At 46.6% G+C, this 22,098-nt stretch overlaps 1 protein-coding gene and 1 non-coding gene across 2 annotated transcripts in view; one reads left to right on the top strand and one right to left on the bottom strand.

Annotated features, from left to right (window-relative positions):
* The window catches only part of Reep5 (receptor accessory protein 5), a 32,167-nt gene extending 11,754 nt beyond the window's left edge, over positions 1–20,413 (top strand). Inside the window, exons 3-5 of the mRNA XM_036205007.1 lie at positions 10,067–10,205; positions 16,108–16,276; positions 18,868–20,413. Of these exons, the coding sequence (XP_036060900.1) occupies positions 10,067–10,205; positions 16,108–16,276; positions 18,868–18,917 (358 nt within the window). The 3' untranslated portion in view covers positions 18,918–20,413. The remainder of the gene's footprint in view (positions 1–10,066; positions 10,206–16,107; positions 16,277–18,867) is intronic.
* Trnaa-cgc lies at positions 11,265–11,331 on the bottom strand. The gene has a single exon. It is a non-coding gene; the product is annotated as a tRNA-Ala (tRNA).
* Positions 20,414–22,098: the final 1,685 nt, after the last annotated feature.

Below are 22,098 nucleotides of genomic sequence, written 5' to 3'. Positions count from 1 at the left end.
GATAGGAAAACTGGGTTGCTGTGTTAGGGACTCTTGTGTCTGCTGTATGAGAAGCATGACCAACATTGAGATCGAGATTCTCTGAATTCAAGCGTCTAAGGAGCGACCTTGAACTCCGAGATGCGTGCTGTGAGCACTGCTTTCCTCCGAAGATGCAGGCTTCCTCGGTTCTTCAGCAGCAGCGCATCCTTGTCTGTCTGCCTGTTGTTTAACAGATGTACTTGGCAGTTAGCTAGTTGACTTGGTAAGATCTAGTGATGGCGGGGCTGGAGAGATGGCTCAGTGGTTAAGAGCACTGGCTGTTCTTCCAGAGGTCCTGAGTTCAATTCCCAGCACCCACATGGTGGCTCACAACCATCTGTAATGAGATCTGGTCCCTCTTCTGTATACATAATAAATAAATCTTAAAAAAAAAAAAAAAGATCTAGTGATGGCTGTGATTGACTTTCACAGTAAAGTGTGTTCTTTGAAGATAGAATTGTAGCTGAGTGGCACATGAACCATGCAACGCAGTATGTAAGTGTGTGAGAATTCAGAGGCCTACTAATATAAAGTTGATAATTACCAGGTATGTTACCCCTGGGCAAACAGCCCAACTTAGAAAAAAATCTATTTGTATTTAGAGGGTGTGGAGAGAGCAAATGAACAAGTGTGGAGGTCAGAGGACATTTCTGTTTTGTTTTTTTAAGTTTATCTTTGTTTTAAATTATATGTGTGTAGGAGCTTGTGCGCATATGAGAGTATTTGTGGCTCGTATACGTGTGTGAGTGCAGGTGTCTGAGGACTCTAGAGGTGCTAGAGCTGGAGTTACAAGAAGTTGTGAGCCACCTGGTGTAGGTGCTGGGAATTGAACCCAGGCCCTCTGCAAGAGCAGGAAGAGAGAGCCCTTAGCCACCGGAGCCGGCCGTCTCTCCAGCCCCCTCCCCTCAGACCTTGTTCTGTGGCCGTCTCTCTTTTCAGACAGGGTGTTGTGTGTGGGCAGCTAGCAATCTGAGTGTGCTGTCTGCACCTCCGTCTCGTGGTTGGAGCGCTGGGGCTATAGTCATAAACACTGTTTCACATGTGCCTTCAGGGGACGGGACTCATGTCTGGCTTCACCCCCTCAGCCATCTTGCTGGCCTCCAGTTTACGTTGAAAAACCTCAATGTTCTCATGTGTGAAGAGCCCCAGGAGCAGGCATTCTGTAAGGGCTGAATTCAGGGTCATTCTTTTTATTAGCATACCAGGGAAAACTGACTTAGTCATGCTTAGGGTTTCCCAACTTTACCTCATGGAACTTCGACAATTGAAGAATTACGAACATTCCCAAATGCTATTTTCTTTCTTTCCTTTTCTCCTCACTCATTTTTGTTATTTCTTGTCATTTCCCCCCATGCTTAAACCATCTGCTAAAAAGCATCCTTATTCAAAGATGACAAGAACTGTGGCGCTTTATTCTTCAGTGTTGTGAGTTTGTGTGGCTTGTAGTTTTTGGTTTTTGTTTTGGTTTTTGTTTTTTCTGCCTTGGTTCAGTGAGACAGAGTGTCCCTGTGCAGAGTATAACTAACCTGGACTGACAAGGTTTGGACTTTAAATCCACTTTCTTTTCTTCTTTTTTCGGGGTGGAGACTCCAAGTCTGATCATTTATTTGCCACTGGTAAAGACTTATTTCTGACCGGACTCCGACTCCGTACAGGCCCTCAGCGGTAATCTCTTCCTGGTGGGGCTCTTTGGCTTCCCTCATCCTTGCCAAAAGTCAAGCATGTTCTGCAGCCTCCGCCATGATTCCCTAGAGCATTGTTTCTTCAGAGCGATGTGTCGTGTTTGTGTTACAGGACACGTGGAGTAATAGACGCTGATTCCTGCGTGCTTTGGTCCTGGGCTTCTTACCATCTTTTCTTAAGGGCGTTCTCACGGCATGTTGTTGGACATCACTTTCTTTAGAGAGGTTGAAAGCTTTCAGGTTCTGCTAGCTCCTTTGGGACTACTGAGCCACAGTAGTATCTGTTAGTTCAGGAATACACCCCTTCTTGTGAGAACCTGGTTAGGAATGCTCAGATTGGCACCCACAGTGTATCCTGAACAGAGGGGGCTTCCTCTCTCTGGTTCTTCTTGGTCTGTAGCAAGAATGCCCTTGACTCACAGCAGGTGTGCTCTGCTGAGGGTCAAGATGCCTTGTTTGTCGTTCCCATCACAGATTCGGACCACATGACCCTTCACTCTTCACCCAGAGCATCAGCAGCCCCATGGCCAGGGCTTCCCATAGCTTCTTTTCCTGTTTGCTAGTTTTACTTTGTTGATGAGATAAATAATAGCATTTTTATAATCTAAAATACTCGATAAAAGTTGAGCAGCTTAAACTTCTGCTTTGTGGTTCTGGGACTCAGAACTGGGGCCTGTCTGTGCCATGCAAGGTGACATCACTAAACGACACATCCCTGGCTCCTGCTTCTGCTGCAAGTGCTGTTGTCTTACTCTGAGAGACTGTGTCCTGAAGGAAGAACTCAGCATGGAGGAAAATGAACAGGCTGTACAGTTGCCATGTGAACCTGAAATGTAGTGTGCTGACTAAGGACAGACCGGGAGTGCAGAGGGGGTAGTCTGGGGCTGGTGCTGGTGTCCTTCCTCATTGCCTCTGGTTTGTGATGCTGGGGTCGAATGCAGCGCCACACCTCACACATACATGCTTGGCAGATGCTGCACCTCCGAGCAACATCTGCTCGGGAAGCTGGAAAAAAACCTTCTTAGAAAATGTGTCCTTATGCTGTCAGGCATAAGTTCCTCCCCATCACTGGTCACGGCTGTGCTGCCTGAACCCCCCTAACTGTTAGGAGTCACAGGGTTGTCAAGCAAAGGCATTGGGGTTTCCACAGTGGGTTGAGGCTCTGATCGTCTCCTGGGCCTGCCTTCCCTAGTCAAGGGCATCTCTGCCAGTTATTTCACACACACAGTGCTGTGAGTGTGCCACGAAGGAGTGGTTACCAGTGTCTGTCATTCGTCTGGAGAGAGTCTTCACTGGGCCTGAGGGGGGCCTGGAGCTGTTAGAATTTCTGATGCAGTGGCAGCATAGCTATGAAAGTTCAGTGGTGGCAGTGGCCCGCCATTCCACACACGAGCTCCCCCATGCCAGTTAGACTGGCCGCAGGTAGGTAGCCACAGGTGCTGTACACATAGGAAAAGATGTACTCTGTCTTGATCAAAACAGCTGGAACAAAACCAGTCATGACCGCACACACTTGCAGTCACAGCACCTAAGAGATGGGGCTCGGCGGGAGATCAGTTCACAGAGAGCCTCGGTTACATGTCACATTTGAGGCCAGCCTGGGCTACATGAGACCCGATCTTTTTTTAAAAAAAAGGTGGTGGCACACACCTGTGGATGCTGAGGTAAGAAAGTCTCAAATTCCAGCCCAGCTCAGGCTACATAGCAGAACTGTGCCTCTAAAGAATGGGTTGGGGTGGGGAGGGAAGAGGGAGTAGTTTAACCGGAGTTTAATTCCTGGAACTCAGGTGAGACAGTGGCCTTGTCCTCCTCACACACAATACATAGAAGAAATAGATAAGTAAATAAATAAATGTTTTTTTTTAAACCACTAAATTACATTTCCATTTACAGTTTCTTGAAACAGGTTTTTCATCCAGCCCAGGCTAATTTGAATTTAGTATGTTGCTGAATCTGCCCTGGATCCTCAGGCCCTCACCACACATAGGCGTTCCTTGCTTTGCTGTGTTTTACATTACATAGTAAACATTTATTTCTGTCTGTGTGTGTGAGAGAGAGTGTGAGTACACATGTGGAAGTCAGTACGTCCTGTAGCAGTCAGCTCTTCCACTGTTATGTGGGCCCCAGAGTTTAAACTCAGCTAGGCCAGGCAGCAAGCTGTTGGACTCACTGACCCACCACATAGGTTCTAACATGCTTTGAGATCTCACAAAGTTGCTGTATAATGCTTGCATTCCAGATGTAACCCTTCAGCTCAGACTCCCAAGTGCGGGATCATGGCCCTGTGCCAGCCCTGTGCCTTTACTCTGTTTTCATGCCTTTCAGAGTTGTCATGTGGTTTTTGTGCCCCAAACTCCGTTTTCCTGTTTCAGACTCCCAAGTACTGGGCTTCCAAGTGTACACCCTCACGGACCTGACCTGGAGTTGTTAACGTTTTTCTTTTTCTAATATGGCATTGACCATTAGCAGTGAGAGGAAGTGAGGACCCTTCCTAACTCCTGAGTTGTCCAATAAGCACACTATCTCTTTTCAAACAGTAACCTAATGGTGTGGTGGCGCACGCTTTTAATCCCAGTGCCCAGGAGACAGAGGCAGGAGGACCTCTGAGTTCAGCCTAGTCTACTGAGTGAGTTCCAGGACAGCCAGAGCTGTTACACAAAGAAATCCCGTCTCGAAAAACCAAAAAAAAAAAAAAAATTGTGTGTGAGTGAGTGCCTTCGTGTATCTGTGTGCACCACTTTCGTGCTTGGTGGTGTCCAGGGAGGTGTGAAGAGGGTGGCCCATCACTTGATCACTTGGAGTTACAGATGGTTGTGACACACTATAGCCACAAGACCAGTTAAGCGCTCTCAACTGCTGAGACGCCGTTCCAGCCCCTGGAACTTTTAAAACTTTTTCTACTTGTCATACCTTTTGACCCAAGACTTTTGTTTGTTTGTTTGTTTTTTGAGACAGGATTTCTCTGTGTAATCCTTGCTGTTCAGGAACTCCTTGTAGACCAGGCTGGCCTCAAACTCATGTAGATCTGCCTGCCTCTGCCTCCCAGGTGCTGGGACTAATGGCGTGCACTGCCATGCCCAGCCTGACCCAAGACATTTTATAGGATCCTAAGTGTATAGGTAAGTAAGCACAGAGACAGGCAGATCTCTATAAGTTCAAGGCCAGCTACAGCTACATAAGAGACCATGTCTCTAAACAAACAAAGCCAAATATATAGGTTTGTAAAGTAGGTATGCAAATCAAACGTGTACTGGTAATAAATCTATTAGAAACATTTTAGAACAGTTCTTTGAAACACAAATAATTTTACCATTGTTAAAAATGCAGACAAAAAGAAAAAAAAAAGTTGCTGGGTGGTGCACACTTTTAATCCCAGCACTTGGAGGCAGAAACAGGTGGATCTCTGTGAGTTCGAGGCCAGCCTGGTCTACAGAGGGAGTTCCAGGACAGCCAGGGCTATGCAGAGAAACCTGTCTTGGAAAACAAAACAAAACAGCAACAAAGAAAGTAAACAATACTTACCCTAAAATCCCAAACAAAAACGGTATAATGGTAATGTAAGAATTTTTAAAATCTGATATTACAAAATGCCTAGTTTGTAAGAAGAATTTTCTTTTTAAGTAGCCTGTTTTTTTTTTTTTAAAGATTTATTTATTATATATACAGTGACCTGTCTGCATGTATACCTGCAGGCCAGAAGAGGGCACCAGATCTCATTACAAATGGTTGTGAGCCACATGTGGTTGCTGGGAATTGAACTCGGGACCTCTGGAAGAACAAGCAGTGCTCTTAACCACTGAGCCATCTCTCCAGCCCTAAGTAGCCGTTTTTTAAGAGTAATTATAGATCCATAGGACAAGAAATTCCTGTGTACTCCTACCCCTCTCCTGTCCGCATCCCTGCCAGAGCAGAGTGTGTTTCAGCTGCACCCAGATGGATGCCTCTTTATCACCGAGACTTGCAGCCTGGTCGGTCTGCATCAGGGAATGCTTTCTGCTCTCTTGATGACGGTTGGTTTGGGAGGGAGAAGGATGGGTGGTTCGGGAGCATCCCAGCTCTGGTTTTCTTCCTGTGTGTCTGGTGCTGCCCTTGGATGTCCTCAGTTCTCAGCTTTGTCTCAACAAGCAAACAAACCCAACTGTGGAGCTGTGAACAGGAGGTGGGCCGACAAGGAGGGAGTCAGCCAGCACCAACTGTTGACCCCTGTGGGCTGGGAGAGACTCAGGAGTGCCCCGGGTGGATCAGGACCAGTTCAGTACCAAAGACAGTAATTTTTCCCAGTGTTTCTTCCAGAGTTGGCTCAAAGAATGTTTCACCGGTATCCAAAGTGTTCCTACTAACCTGCAAACAGGACTTTGGAGGTTTCAGCTAACTCTTTAAGAGCACAGAGGATTTGAGGTATAATTAAAATCCATCTGTGAGTCTCTATTATCCTTTTGGCCTTCTTAACTGATAACATTCCTCTGCCAGCTCTTAGTCAGAGAACTGGTGGTGTTCTTCTGCCTCTGATTGCTCACTTCCTAGGAGTCCCAGCAAGCATTACTATAATTATTACCTGCTACGGACATATTGATTCTGTTCCATTCAGTGTTACAAATGCATTACATATACTAACAACTGTAATTGTCACAGCAACACAGTAAGGTGTATCACTTGGTAGATAGCAAGCGAAAGCCCAGAGAGAATGAACACCCATCCCAGGTTTGAACGGATGATGTGGGCAGGGTAGTCAAGTAGTGCCCAGCCAGGCACGCAGTGTGCCCGGTGACCCTGACTTAGAGTGAGTTTTGCTTTTTTTTTTTTGAGCTGAGGACTGAACCCAGGGCCTTGCGCTTGCTAGGCAAGTGCTCTACCACTGAGCTAAATCCCCAACCCTAGAGTGAGTTTTGATAGTTCACTTTGTTCAAGTAGAAAGTTCAGATGAGTCCGTTTTGTCCGGTGGGCTTTGCGTCTCTTCCGTTTCTCTGTGTATGTATGGAAGGCATTTAGTCCCCAGAGCACAGGCTGTCATGTTAGCGAAGACTGTTTATAAGGAAATCTATTAGCTGTTTCCTCCAGAGAGAATTACGTGAGTATGTTCACTTGAGTGTCTGTCTCTAGCGAGGCTCCAGGGAGAGCTGGCCTCATAGGAAGCAGCAGTTACATTGTGGAGCTCAGGGTTTCCAGGAGAACTCTCCTCTGCCCCTTCGTCCTGCTCATTACAGGGACCCCAATACTCAGGACTGATTTTATACTCTGAAAGCTTTCTGGACACCTGTCTTGGTCTGTCAGCACACACAAACATGTCTTTTATTTGTTTGCCTGTTTCGTTTTAACACAAAATTAGAATGTTTTTATACTTAGCAATGTATCTAGGACATCTTTGTTGTTGTCCTTTATAAAGGTGTCAGAATATTAAAAATGTGTTTAAATAGACCATCCCCCCTTATAAAATGTGTTGTGTGGAGCCTCTGTAATCTCTTAATGAATTAGAATGCATTTTGATACCACTTTGTCCGCTTTGACCTCCATGTTCTCTTTCTCTCTCTCTCTCTCTCTCTCTCTCTCTCACACACACACACACACACACACACACACGCACGCACGCACGCACGCACGCACGGCCAGGTGTGCCAATGCATTCCTACAATCCCAGCACTTGGGAGGCAGAGGCAGGAGGATGAACAGTCCAAGGCCAGCCTCAGCTGTATAGCAGATTTGAAGCCAGCCTGGACTACACGAGAACCTGTCTGAAAATACTAAAAAGATAGAAATTTAAAAATGGAGAATTTTAGTTAATTCATCTCTGAGGTGCCCCCAACTCAACGTTTTGTGGTTCCTTATTCTGCTCCATGAATTTGTAGAATTGCCGACTCCCCCAGAGCAGCAAACTGTCTTTCCCACCGTAATTCTGTCTGTCTTTCACCCAGCCCAGCTTCTTCCTTGCCGTCTGCTCTAGGGAAGAGGGGTTCCATTCCTCCATGGTAAGTGGCTCAGGACAGAAGAAAGAGGCTGCAGTGCTGAGCAGAGTGGTCAGGCTTTGGATCAGTGGTAAGAATTGGTAGTGTAGGCCTGCAGAGAGTAATGGACCTGAGAGACCACAGTGTGTCCAGAAAAGCTGTATTTACTCCAGGAGTTCAGAGCTCAGGATCGGTGTCTGCCTCTTCCGATGAAGCCCAGGCCTGCAGAGAGCTGCAGTCATTGCCAGGGGCTTCTGGGATTGTTCCAGAACTCCTCTGGAGTTTAGCTGGAAACTGAAAAGAACCAGAGGCTTTGGTCCAGCAAAGCAAATAGAAGGCATCTAGATGTAGTTCTTAAAATCTCGGGGAAGGGTTTTTAATGAGTCTCATCTTAAGTTCCTTCTGCACTTGAGAGTGTTCAGGTGTGCATTCTAGGCTGGCGGAGTGGGTTTATTGCAGTTCTCTTTTGTGTCTTCTGTGCACCTTTTCTCTTGGTCTCCTCAGTGCTGGGAAAGATGACTGTCCTCTAGCTGCAGCCCCTGGGAAACCACTTCGGCTACCATGTACCAGGCTTTTTCTTTTGGGCCACTAAGCAGCTCCCAAGTCATGACCCGAAGACTTACTGCTTATGAATGCTCAGCCTTATCTTAGCTCATTTCTGGCTAGCTCTTTTAACTTAAATCACCCGTCTCTCTGTCTTCCTTCTGCCTCGGGGCTTTTTACCTTCCTTCTGCATATCTTACTTCCACTGCTGCCTGTGGCTGGCAGCTGCCTGGCTTCTTGTCTGGGCATGTCCCTCTCTTTCTCCTTTTTTTTCCCTTCTCTCTTCTCCAGGTCTAGATTTCCCCTCCTACTTACTCTCTTTGTCTGCCAGCCCCCTTCCCCTAACCCCTCTGTGTGCCTAGCTGTTGGCCATTCGGCTCTTTATTAGACCAATCAGCTGCCTTAGGCCGGCAAGGTGAAGCAAATGTAACACATCTTTACATAGTTAAACAGATGCAGCACCCAGGAATGTAACATGTCTTTACATCGCTAACAGAGGCAGCAGAAACAAATGTAACACATAGTTTACCTAGTTCAATATTCTATGGTACTACTGGGATTTCCCTTCTTAGAGATGAGTAGGTAGGGTAGTGCTGTCAGGGCTGGAAATCTGAAATGATGGTTATCAAGTGTGGCTCTCCATTGGGATCAATGCCCAATTTTCTTTTTTAAAAAAGAAAAATCTTAGTTGTGCTTGGGGTGTATGTATGTGGGGTGGCACATGCTTGCCATGGCACCCCTGTGGGGGTCAGAGGACAATATCAGGTGTCACTCTTCCTTGCTTGAGGCGGGGTCTCTTATTCGCCACAGAGTCCACCAGGCTAGCTGGCTGCTGAGGATCGTCGTTTTTGCCTCGCGTCTGCTGTAGCAGGGCCCAGGTCAGACACATGTTACTGCGTTCAGATTTACATGGGTCTGGGGGTCTGGACACAGCTTCTCACGTGCGCTTCACCCTCTAAGCCCCTCCCCAGCCCTCTTTATTACTGTTTCCGGGAACAACAGTCAGGCTTGAAACCGAGATCGCCCTGCCTTCACCTTCCAAGTGCTCTTACGTCAGGTGTCACACCTGGCTCCTGTCCACCTCTGAGGGCATGCGGCTGTCCTCTGCCTCCCAGAGTCTGAACTGGTAGGTCCGAGAAGACTAGGCATAGTGTTTACCAAGTGCTGCAGCTGGTGCAGATGGTCATTTTCTGGGTTTGTGAGTCAGCAGCCTGGAACACCAACTCCGACCATCACCTTTCACTTCGGATGGACCCCTCCCCTGCACAACTAAGTCGGGAAGGACAGGCTGGTCTCCTGGGGATCTAGACTTTGAGACTGTGACCTTTCTCTACTCTCTCTGCTCTGTGACTGATTTGTGGGCCGTGGCTTTTTCTAGTACAGGACAAGATCTCAGTGGTATCTTCCCAAAGCAAAGTTGCAAACCTCCCACAGTACTTACACTAATTAGTAAATAGTAAGTGTCCACCTTGTGCCAGACATTTTGCTGGGTGCTGTCCAGTGTCTAATGAAGAAAATGACACGCTGCAGTGCAGTAAACATTGGCTTTGGAGGTGGTCCTAGGTATAAACCCATCTCCGCTACTTGTAACACATGCTCTTTCTCCTCTCTAAGCTACAGTTTCTTTCTCTGAAAGACAAAACCAAACCAAAAAGGTATTCCAGGAGCTGTTGTGGAGGTTTTATTTATTTTTATTGTTATTGACAGGGTCTGGTTATGAAGCCCGGCTGGCCTGGAACTCAGATCCTCCTGCCTCTGCCCGCTGAGAGCTGGAGGTGAAGTTTGCCACAGTTGATCCATCTGCCTGACGTTGGAGAACGGGCTGTGAAGGAATAATGTCTCACTAAGGGACAACGTTTTTTCTTTTGCGTTGCTTTTCAGAATGAAAGCCATCGAGAGCCCCAACAAAGATGACGACACCCAGTGGCTGACTTACTGGGTGGTGTACGGCGTGTTCAGCATTGCCGAATTCTTCTCGGACCTCTTCCTCTCCTGGTTCCCCTTCTACTACATGCTGAAGGTACAGTGGCTTCTAATGGGCTGTTGCCGCCACATCTGTCTCCTTTGTTCTCTCGGACTCTGTCTGGGGCCCTTTACCAGGAACAGTAGGAGCGAGGACTTAAATGTTGGCTGCCAGGGTTCTTGTGTCCATTACAGCTAAGAAGGCAGCATCCGAGGTTCCCTTCCTTTGTGTAAGGCCTGGGAAGAGACGTGACAGTGTGTCAAAAGGCGTGTTTGGCAGTTGCAGGGACTGGAAGCATTGGGACTTGACACAGTGTTGCCATTGATCTTCATGCAGTGATGTGTTTCCAGCATTCATAGTGCTGGACAGGCGTCATGATTGGGGGAAAAGCATGTCATTCCCGTGGGAGACTTGGAGAAGAAAATGTCCCATTGGTTCTGAAGGTCATCTTGGTAACTTTGCTGTAGTAGTCAGAGCTCAGCCCTGCCAAACGTTGTTTTTGGCACAGGACTAGCCCACGCTGCCAACATTTGGGGAAGAGGACAGGATACTGAAACTCACAACTGGATCTCTGTGGGCTTCTGGTTGGCACCAGAGGTGAACAAGAAGAGGGAAGGGGTTCATTTCATGGATGTGGAGGTTCTTTTCCCTGGATGGTTTCCCACGTGTCTTCCACAGAAGAGGCCCTGCTCCCTTCAGTGGGTGACATGTACCCAGTGCCTCTGGGTCCCAGACCGCAGAGTTTGCAAGCTAGAGAAGGTGCTGTGTCCAGCCCTGAGGGACTCAGGCTATCCCCTTTCCCCTATAGTCATTTTAATGTGCAGTTCTCATGGCATAGTTTAAAGGTTCAAGTCGTTCTGAAAGATTTTGAAAAAAAAAAAAATCCATTCTGCACTTTGCTTAAAAACAACCATGTCAGAGCTGGAGAGATGGCTCATTGGTTGAGAACATTTGCTGCACTTGCAGAGGATCCAGGTTCGATTCCCAGTACCCAAATAGCTGCTCACAACAGTCTGTATCTTCACTTCCAGGGGATCTGATGCCTCTTCTGGCCTCCATGGATACAGACACACATAAGCTGAACACTCATATATCACAGAATAAGAGTAAATTTTTTTTTTAAGCTGAGGATCGAACCCAGGGCCTTGTGCTTGCGAGGCAAATGCTCTACCACTGAGCTAAATCCCCAACCCAAGAGTAAATATTTTTAAAAAACAAAAAGGCTCACTTTCACCTCATTTATGGCAATTTAGTTTTATTATTTACCTCTGTATCTCTAAATAATACTTGGCTTAGTTGCTTTTTTATATTTTATACATATCTCTTGATTCCATTGAAAAATGATTGGCTCTTCTCCCCCACCCCCGTCCTACCACATGCTTACACCCGTCCATGTCTCCGTCATTCCCACTTACAGAATTATGACTTTGAATGCCGTTCAGTCTGACCATATAGTCGGGATGCTGCAGCACCCCTCAGGTTTTCTGTACATTTGGCAGTTGTTACTCTTATATCTTTAACTTATTTACAGTTTTATTTATTTATCTATCTATTTTTTTGGTTTTTCGAGACAGGGTTTCTCTGTGTAGCTTTGAGCCTTTCCTGAAACTCACTTTGTAGACCAGGCTGGCCTCGAACTCACAGAGATCCGCCTGGCTCTGCCTCCCGAGTGCTGGGATTAAAGGTGTGCGTCACCACCACCTGGCTTATTTTTATTTATTTATTTTTAATTTTTTTAAGATTTACTTATTATTATGTATACAGCACGTATCCCTGAAGGCCAGAAGAGGGCGCCAGATCTCACTACAGATGGTTGTGAGCCACCATGTGGTTGCTGGGAATTGAACTCAGGGCCTCTGGAAGAACAGTCAGTGCTCTTAACCTCTGAGCCACCTCTCCAGCCCTTTTATTTTTATTTATACACATTTGTATACTTCATTTTTAATCTAAGGAAGCTGGGGTGCGGGAGATTAGATAATGGCACCCTTTTCATTCTTCAGTTTCTTTTTGTTTTTGCTTTTCTCTGGGTGGGGAGTTGAACCAGGGTTTTGCACGTGTTAGGCGAGTGCTCTACTACTGAGCTACCCCACCAGCTCCTTTATTTTGATTTTAATTCTGAGATATAAGAAACGTAGTTTTCCTTTGCTGTTTGATCTTAGCCTTTATTAAAAAAAAAACATCTGTCCACATGTCCCTCTTTCTTTCTGTCTGCCTAGTTCTTACATTTGCTCATAGTCACAACCATTCTGTGATTAATGCCATGTGTTGTGATTTTTATTTCAACTGTCATAATTTTCAAGCCTGACTACTCTTGCTAGGCTCGTATTTTAATTTTAATTTACTTGTGTGAGTGTGCGCTTGTGACGGCCAAGGACACTTCCAGGGGTCGGGTCTCTCCTTCTATATTGGTTCCAGCATCAGCTGTCGGGCTCTGGCCAACGAGGCTCGAACAGCTGTCTCACTTCTTTGAGCTGGAAACAGTCTGCTGTAAAATTCTCTGTCATTCAGTTGTGGTTTTGCTCCTGACAGTCTGTAGTTGATTATCTTGTTTTTCTTTGGAAACAGCGTACTCATCAAGTGTCTTATTACTTTGGTCTGAAAACCAATTTTCCTCCAAGGGATTCATAAACTCTGGCTGTGGAATAAAGGCCACACCCATTTATGCTAGAGTTGGGGTGTGTGAGTCCTGGTTCAACTGGCTTTCTTACATCAGTTCTGCTAGTTAGCTTGCTCTGGGGAAAGCCTGTCTCCACCTGCCAAGCACAGGGAGTATAGCCCATCCAGCTTTGTACATGGGTGCAGGGCCAAGCCCTGTGCTCGCAGTGTCTTAGGTACTGAGCCATCTCTCCCCAGAGCCACCATTTCTCATTTTAACTTTGTCCTCATTAGCGCTGAGTGTGGACTTGACCTGGTCTAGAGTGACCAGAGAAGTGGGCGTGCCTTGTGGGGGGAGTATTGATTACTGATTGTTGTAGGAAAGCCCAGGCCACCTGTGGGTGGTACCATTCCCTGGGCAGCAGGTCCTGGGCTGTGTAAGAAAGCTAGTTGAACTTGAGACTGAGGGAGCAGCAAGTGTGTTCCTCCACGGTTTCTGCCTTGCCTTCCCTCAGGGAAGGACCTGTAAGCTGCAACTTACCCTTTCCTTCCCTAAGTTGCTTTTCGTCAGACTGCATTACACAGGAACAGAAGTAAAAACAGGATACTTTAGTAGTATACAAAATCTTACCCCTTCTCTGCTTTTTCATTTTATTTGTGGTTCAGGAAGGACAGTCATTTTGTTTTACATTTCCCTAAAGATAGGGTTTTACTGTGCAGCTCAGGTGACCTCAAATTATTGTGCACAGCTTGAACAATTGATTTTATTTGCTTTATTTTTTGAACAGTTGATTTTAAATTTAACCTGACACCTTTCTGTGGCTATATTGCAAAGGCTTTCCAAAAATCTAGATTTATGTATTTATTTTCTTCCTTCCTTAATTATACAGGTTTACATAAGGCCATTCATGCAAGTACATATTTTATTCTGAGCATATTTCCTCTCTTTTGTTCTCCAGACAATTTAGGTTTCTGACCAGTTTCACTGTAGCAGAGTAGGAAAAGTTGATACATAAAACCAGGCATGTGTGTTCTCTCTCTCTGTCTCTGTCTCTGTGTGTGTGTTGCTGGGGACTGAACCCTGGGCCTGGTGCATTTTAGATAAGCGCTGTGTCATTGAGCTGCATTTCCAGCCCTCAAGATGCATTTTCTCTGGTGTAAGCTTTAAATTCTGACAGGATGGTCCCTGACCATCAGTTGTACCCTACAACTAGCTTTGGAGCCGCAGACAGAAGTCTGGCTGTTGTCATATGGATTCATTGCGTCAGTGCTGATGTCAAAGTGGTCCAGTTAAGGCAGAGTGTGTCTTTCGTCTGAACTGTCGGGAAGAGTGGGCTTGTGTGCCTCTGGGAGAGTTATCATCAGGCACTCAGAGGGGAGCTTGATGAAAAATGAAGTCACATTTGTGTGAGAAATAGTTAACGTAGATTAAGGTGGAGTTTTGAAAGCTGGTAGCTGGGTATTGCCTTGAGAGTTGAATGGTAATTAACCTTGTTTTTAATATGAGAACTGGAAAATGCTGAGAATGTAGATATAGAGCAGTAATTATTTTACTGTCCCAAGACAGTAGCTAGAGGGTACCAGGAAGTACCAAGTGGATCTCTGGCTGTATATTCCACAGTGTGATCACTTTGAGAACAGAACTGGAGACATCTGGCTCCACTCCATCCGTTAGTCCTGCCTTAATTCATGCAGAAAAGAGACCCTGCCCACTGGAGTCTCTGGAGGTGGATGGCGTTTCAGAGGGTTCCACTAATAAATAGTGAGAACTTTAGATGATACCGTTGCTCTACTGCTAGCTGATAAAAAAACAAAACAAAACAAAAAAACCATTATAGGGCTGGAGAGATGGCTCAACAGCAAAGAGCATTTACTTCTCCAAAGAACCCAGGTTCAAGTCCCAGCACCTACATGATGGCTCACAGACACCCATAACTCTGTTTCCAGAGGGATCTGACCTCTGTGGGCACTGTATGAATATATGTCACAATACATACTTGCAGGCAAAGCAGCTGTCCATATAAAGTAAATAAATAAATGTAAAAAAACCATAAAAAACAAATAATTTTCCTAAAACCCTATGGAACACAAAAAGGATTCAAACATGCTGAGTTGCTTAAACTCATGAATCGGATCTTGTGGTTCTTAATCTGGTGAGTCTTTTGTGCCTCACTTTGATGCCATCTTTTTTTTTTTTTTTTTTTTTGCCGGAGCTGAGGACCGAACCCAGGGTCTTGTGCTTGCTCAGCAAGCACTCTACCACTGAGCTAAATCCCCAACCCCAATGCCATCTTTTGAAGTGAATATCTGTCTCTTTATGAATAATTTATTCCTAAAAACCAGACATTCTATGTAAAAATACTAGCTAGAAACATATCCCTCTCCTTTCTTTGAAGTTTCGCTGTTTTGCCCATGTTGACCTCAATCTTGTATGTTAAAAGTGCTCAGCTTGCTGCTAAGTATCTGTGTATCTGTGTGTAGGGTGTGTGCGCTCACCTGCATGTGTACACACACACACACACACACACACACACACACCAGCACATGGTGCAGGGATCTGAACTCAGGTCCCAAGCTTGTGCAGCAAGCCATCTCCCACCCCTTCTTCATTGTTTTTTATTAGTAGGTAGTCACTTTAAGAAAAAGGTTTCCGCTGACAAGATGGGGCCGTGGGCGACAGTGTTTGCTGTGAAGCCTGACAGCCTGTACTTGATTCCTGAAAGTTGACCTTTGACCTCCACGCATGCCCCTGCACTCACGTGCACCCTATTTCAGATCTCTCTCTCTCTCTCTCTCTCTCTCTCACACACACACACACACACACACACACACACACACACACACACTTTAAAACATGATGGGTTTTAAGGTGACGTATTTATATCCCTTTACTTTCCTGTCATCCTCCCTTCCTCCCGTTCTTATGGGTTTTATTTATCTGCTTATTTTAGACATGGTCTCACGTATCCCATGGTTTCAACTTCCCTGTGTAGTTGAGGATGACCTTGAATGTCTGGTCCTCTTGCCCCACCTCCACATAGGGCTGGAATTATGGGCTGGCCCCACCGTAACTAGTTTTTGGGGTGCTAGGGAGTGAACCCAGGGTTTTGACTGTAACAGCTGAACTGTGTTCCCAGCTCCCTCTTTTCCTCTTCCTTCTCTTCAGAGACAGTCTCTTTGTGCAGCTCCTGCTGGTTCATGAATGGTTGTGTGTTTTTCTATCTAAGAAAGGCCTCCAACTAGCCTTCAGAAACCCCTGGAATGGAGATGTCAGGAACAGCAGCTGTCTCCAGAGTGGTGGGGGCATGAGTGTGGTCCCCGAGAGCCCAGGCCCCTGCTCACCTGCAGTGCTCTGCCCCTGCAGTGTGGCTTCCTGCTGTGGTGCATGGCCCCCAGCCCGTCTAACGGGGCGGAGCTGCTCTACAGACGCATCATCCGGCCTGTCTTCCTGAAGCATGAGTCCCAGGTAGACAACGTGGTGAAGGACGTGAAAGACAAAGCCAAAGAGACTGCAGACGCCATCACTAAAGAAGGTAAGGCTTCGGGAACTTGGTGCAGTGTGGAGTGTGATGCCCAGGCTCCAACAGCAGGCTTATTGGCCTCCTTGTCCTCTCTGGCTCCTCCACTGCTTCCTCAGTGACACACACGTTCAGAGCAGCCTTCAGTCACCACATTAGAAAAATGACTTGTCCACTTCAGGCAGATACTTTAGAGTATCATCTACCGTTCGATAAATATCTATCTATAGGTCAGTTTAGGCTGACCCGTTTAGCATGACGTTCTGATTGTTTCTGCTGCCTGGTGTGGTGTACGTGACCACAACCTCAGCGTTTGGGAGGCAGAAGCTAGATGAGCAGTTTGTTTACCATAGAGACGTCGGGAAAGCCTCACCAAGGTGGCCATGCTAGTTTGGTGTTCTGCTGCTGTGATACAACCTTTCCATCAGAAACCAGCGTGGGAAGGGAAGGTTTGTAACTGACAGGGACTCCCAGGCCGGAGCTGGCCGCAGAGGTCAGAGGGTGCTGCGTGCTGCTTGGCTTCTAGGTTTGTGTTGAACTCTTTCTTTCTTCTACAAGGGGGGTGGGGCTCTCTGGCATCAGTTAACAGTCAAGCAAATGCCCCAGAGACATGCCCACAGGCTCCCAGGACTGGGGTTCTGTCTTCCCAGTGTGCTGAGTTGAAAATCAAGATAGCGTCACACAGGCTGTCCTGAGTGAGACTTGGAAAGTAGCGGGAACCCGAGGGTAGATTGTCCAGGAGCTGCTTGTGGAAAAGCTTGGAGGGGGAAGCAGAAAAAGGAACGTGGAGGGAGAGCAGGAGACAGAGACAGAGAGGTAGGCAGGAGGCAGATGGGGCTGTCCAGGGGCCATGTAGACTGTGTGGAAGGTGCTGCTGGAGAAGGCCGAGCAGAGAGCAGTGTGGTCGGTGGCCACTGCATTAAGAGCGGAGTGAAGGGGTTGGGGACTTAAGTGGTAGAGCGCTTGCCTAGCAAATGCAAGGCCCTGGTTCGGGCCTCAGCTCTGGGAGGAAGGTGGGGGAATGGACTCAGGAAGGAAATCAATCGTTAGTTGGGCTGTTGTGATCTGGCTAGAGATGATAGCTTCAGGATTTGTAGTAATGACAGTAAAGTAGCCATAAGTATGAAAGTCTGGACCATAGGATTCGTGTATGAATTAGGCTAGGAGTTGGAGAGAGAGAGAAGCCAGATCAGGCAGCCTCAACTGTTGAAGGCGGGAAGACTGGGTGGTGGGAAATACAAAATCCAGTGCTGGGCAGGTGTCTGAATGTCTGTTAGATAGATCCCTGTATGGAGCAGTTAGACAGCCATGTGGATCCAGATGTTGAGAGCCCCAGGAGGCAGGTTTACACTGAGGGTGTAAGAGATGGAAGTGTGTCACCAGTGGGTGCACTGGCAGGGAGAAGTGGGTTCGGATAGCAGGAAAGCCAGAGTCTGGCTAAGTGAAGTGTCGTTTGCCACCCGCCATGAGGGTTAGATAAGATGATGAAGACTAAGAGACAGCCAGCCATCAGACTTAGCAACAAGGACAGGTGGCCCGAAGAAAACAGTTACGGGCAGTGGGAGCGATCATCTGCTTCCTTAAGTAGGAGAAGCAAGCATGCTTGAGAGTGGATGGGAATGATCAGTAGAGAACACAGGCTGGTGGTCAGAGGGGGTGAGCTACCCACAACCACCTCCTCAGGCAGACTGGGAGAGAGCATCTACCTAAGTGCCACAGAGGGAATGGCCAGGGCTGGGACATGGTAAACAGGGAAATGGAGGTTGTGCTAGGGAAGCGGGGGTGTGTGTGTCAGGGAGCGTCAGGAAGTGGAGAAAGAGAGAGATGTGGTGGCGGATGTGGATGGACCAGGAAGAGGCATGATGGCTGTCTAGAAAGAGGCTGCCATAGAAGGGACATACCGTGAACAGTTCAGGTGTCATGGCCTATCAGATCTGCCTCACCTGCTCAGGTCTAGCTTTGGACCATGAAAGCAGACCCCGGAGAGGATTTTAGAAATTGGAGGAAAGTGGGGCTGGCTCGCTGGCTCGCTGGAGGTTCAGATCCACTGGGTATTTCTCACACAGCCAGTTGAGGAAGAAAGACTGTCCCCTTCCTTGTCAACCTTGCCTGCTGATTTTAAGTGGGTGAATGGGAAACAGCTGCTCGAAAGCTTGTGGACAGGGGATTCTTGGAAAACAGCTCCCATCTGTGGAGTCTTACTGGAGCTTCCAGAAGATTCGGCCTCGCCTCCATCCCACCTGGCACTCCCTGTCCTGGGGGAATAGAGGTGCAGTGAGCAGGTCTGGTGTGGGCCCTTTCTCTGACTCTGGTCACTGTGACAGTCTCTTTTGATGATTGAGGGAGACAGGACAGCTAGTTCAGGTGACAATGTCATACAAGCATTGAGTCTAGGTGACCTTCGAGATTGCCGCTTAAGTCTTGAGGATCTGTGCTCTAAAGCGGCACCTTGTCCACTTCCCGGAAGCCCTCGTAGCCGTGACCACAGCCTTAGTGTGCTCAGCTGCACATTCGTCACCCACCTTAGTCACCCACTTCATCCAGTGGCCAGGAAGCGTGGGGCTTACACTATAAAAACTTGATACAGTGTTCTTTCCCCCCAACAGTCAAGAAAGCAACCGTGAACTTACTGGGTGAAGAAAAGAAGAGCACCTGAGCCCTGCTGGACGGTCCCCACCCCCACTCACACTCCCTTAGAGCTCCGGGTCACCTTAGGGGCAGTGGCAGAGTCGCTGAATAATGTTGCCTTGGAAACTTTGATGTATTAAACATGGAATGTCTTGTAAGCTGTTTTGCTTTTATTGTCATGTATGTAGGGAGTGTTTTCATTTAAATCTAACACAGTGGGAAATATCTAAAAACTTTTAAATATTTTGCTGAGAAGGAAGACATGTCACTATACTCCAGGAAATACAAACCGAGATTGGAAATCTATGTCCATGAGCCCTTTGCTCTGTGGGGCTTACCCTGCATGCATTTTCTTGTACTGACAACTAGGAAATCAGTATGATTCTGCTTTATGTGGTGTATGATTTTATATAGTTCTGTGTTTTTAGTGTATTTGTGCATATATATACATATATACAGGGGAATGTTATTGTTTGGCTAGAACATGCATAGTGCTTGACAGGAAGAGGCCAGGAGAAGGTTGTGTATGTCTCGTGTAACCTGTGAAATAAGACCACCTGCTGAGGATGAAGATGCTGTTCTGATGGTGTGAGCTTCCAGATAACATTTCAGAAAATCAGTGCAAGTGAGCAATACGCGGATGAACACACTAAGAGATGATGCAGAAAGGAAGTTGGCTGTTCTATGTTCTGAACATCAGTGCTGAATGCTAGGATAGTCTGTTGGGCAGGTAGCCACACTGGTGATACACAGGAAAATTCACACAAGTGTGAGCAGCTCCAGTTCCCTGCAGAAAGAGTAATACCATCTCACCTGCTTGAGATTTGCCTGGTTCTGAGATGCCGAAATGTCAGCCATCCTGTTTTATCTTCAAAACTGGGTAACAAGTTGCCTTAGCCCCTCTCCTCCCCATATTCTTCTCAAACCAATTCACAGTACCTCCCAAGACATGCCCACCTCTGCTTACAGCTTTCTTCCTAGTGTATCCTGCAGTGGAAGTGGATGTTCGTGGGAGAAGTTCTGAACTGACTTCTGCCTGCCTGTTTTTCCCAAATCAGGTTAATAGATGACTTAGAGTGTTATGTGAATTGAACTTGTGTCTGGCTGGAAGCAAAGCATGCATTTGTATTTGAATGGTACTGCAAAGGCATGTGAAGTTACAGAATTCCTACTAAACTTTAAGTGTTCCAAAGAGTTCATGCAGCAACTAGTTCCCTACATCAGTCATTCAGATCAGCAGTACCGCTGTTTTGGAAAAAGAGTCCTCTATCCACACCCGCAGGAAATGGTCATAGCCTTTAAGTAAATATTGCCTGTCCTCAAGATGTGCTACACCAATCAGAAATGGTTGTGCTGCAGTCTCTTCTGTGTCCCCTTGGTTGCCTGAAACTGTACTGAACTGTGTGGACTATTCCTTCCTGTGCGTGTACGTCTGTGACAAAGTTTATTGATTGAACAAAGTAAGAAATAAAATAAGAGAAGAATTATGACTATACACTCTAATAAAGATTATGTCTCAAAGTATCTTAAAGGTTTTTTTTATTACACTTAGTATGTATATGTGTGTGTTATATGTGTGGGTGTAGGCGTACATGCCACAGAGCACTTGTGGAGGTCAAAGGTCAACTTGTAGAAGTTGGTTCTCTCCTTCAACCATGTGGTGGGACTGAACTCAGGTTGTCAGGCTTGATGCCCGGCCCTTTACACACAGAGCCTTCTCTGGCCTCAGGATTATTGCTGTGCCGTGCTGTGGTTCAGAGTGGCTTACCTCTCATAACTGAAACCCCAGACAAAGGGATGACATAAATAACTAGCCACATGCTGTGTTCGTTTATTGTATTTACTTGAAATGTTGCTAAAATCTGGGTTAGGAAAAGGAAATCCGACAAAATAAAATGAAATCTAATAGTTAAATGAGCACTGAATTTTATTAATCTCATTCCTCACTTGGTTTGTACTTTTCCTTTAGAGGTTGGGTTGTTAAAGGCTCCCTAAAGAAAGCATTCCAACCGATCGCATCTACCAATGATTAGCCTAGATTAGAAGGAAATGGCTCACTGCTTGCTGCCTACAGAGCTCTTGTGGTGTACAGTGCATACACACGGGTACAGGCTGGCCTTCAGATCGTCACCCTCCCTGCCATCCCCCTCAACCTTCCCAGGGCTAGGATTACAGGCATGTGACACTACCTCAACACCTACATGGGCCTCTAAATAATTCTGTGACCACAATGGAAAGGAAGGAGGAGGAAAACAAATTCCCCTACAACCTGTGAATGTTCTTTGAAACCTACCTTCTGTTGTGGAGCTTAGTATTGTGTGAGGTACCACGCTTCATTAGCAGCACCAAAGCCAAACAGTATGTGGTAGATTGAGGCTGTGCTATGGCCAATGGTTTCTTCAGCTGTGTTGGTTTTCAACTAAATCTCAATCATACAATTTTACTAATAAAGACCCGGGAGTCAGATGCTGGGGTGAAAACCTGCTAGCTCAGAGGGGGCCGAGGAGCAACCAGCTGACCTTCGTCCTTAGCCAGCATCTCAGAAAGACAGCTCTTTTCTCCTGTCCCAAGCCAAAAAAGCCATCAGACTCAAAGGCCCATCTCACTACTTCCTGTGCATCTCTGTCCATTTTCCTGACTCCCCTCTTACTCGCTATGGCTACTTCCTGTCAACGAGTTGCTGGCTCCACCTCCTGACCCATGGTTGATTTTATTTAACTCATACTTGGGGTTCACAATGTGACCAAATATCCCACAACACAGCTGCGTTTCTTCTGTGTCTGTGATCATGGTGTTTGGTGGGACAGGCACAATTCAGGTCCTGAACTAACACAGTTCTGTGTGATAGGACAGAGAAGTGAACATATTTGAAAATGACCTTTGAGTTTTTCTGGCTTCAAACTAGAATATTAACTCCATCTCTCATAATATAACAGACCAGAAAATAAAATGGTTGACAGGCATGCAGCCTCACCTTCACAACATAAGTATCAGGTGTGTTGCTGCATTGTGAGGTGGGTGATACTGGAGAACACTGGAATCTGGAGAGACGCTGGAACCTTGTTAGATCTAGTGATCTGGAGCAACACAGAAAATACTCCCTACACCTACGCCTAGCTCCAGAGACAGAGGCCAGAGAGTCCCAACACCGTGCTGGCAAACACGGCAACTTGGAAGCACCTCGGGGGTGCAGGACACTTGGGTAAAAG

This window comes from Onychomys torridus, chromosome 13 (assembly GCF_903995425.1).
Source record: "Onychomys torridus chromosome 13, mOncTor1.1, whole genome shotgun sequence".
NCBI classification, from domain to species: Eukaryota; Metazoa; Chordata; class Mammalia; order Rodentia; family Cricetidae; genus Onychomys; species Onychomys torridus.
The sequence above is the reverse complement of the archived record's forward strand: the minus strand, read 5'-3'. Positions and strand labels throughout refer to the sequence as shown.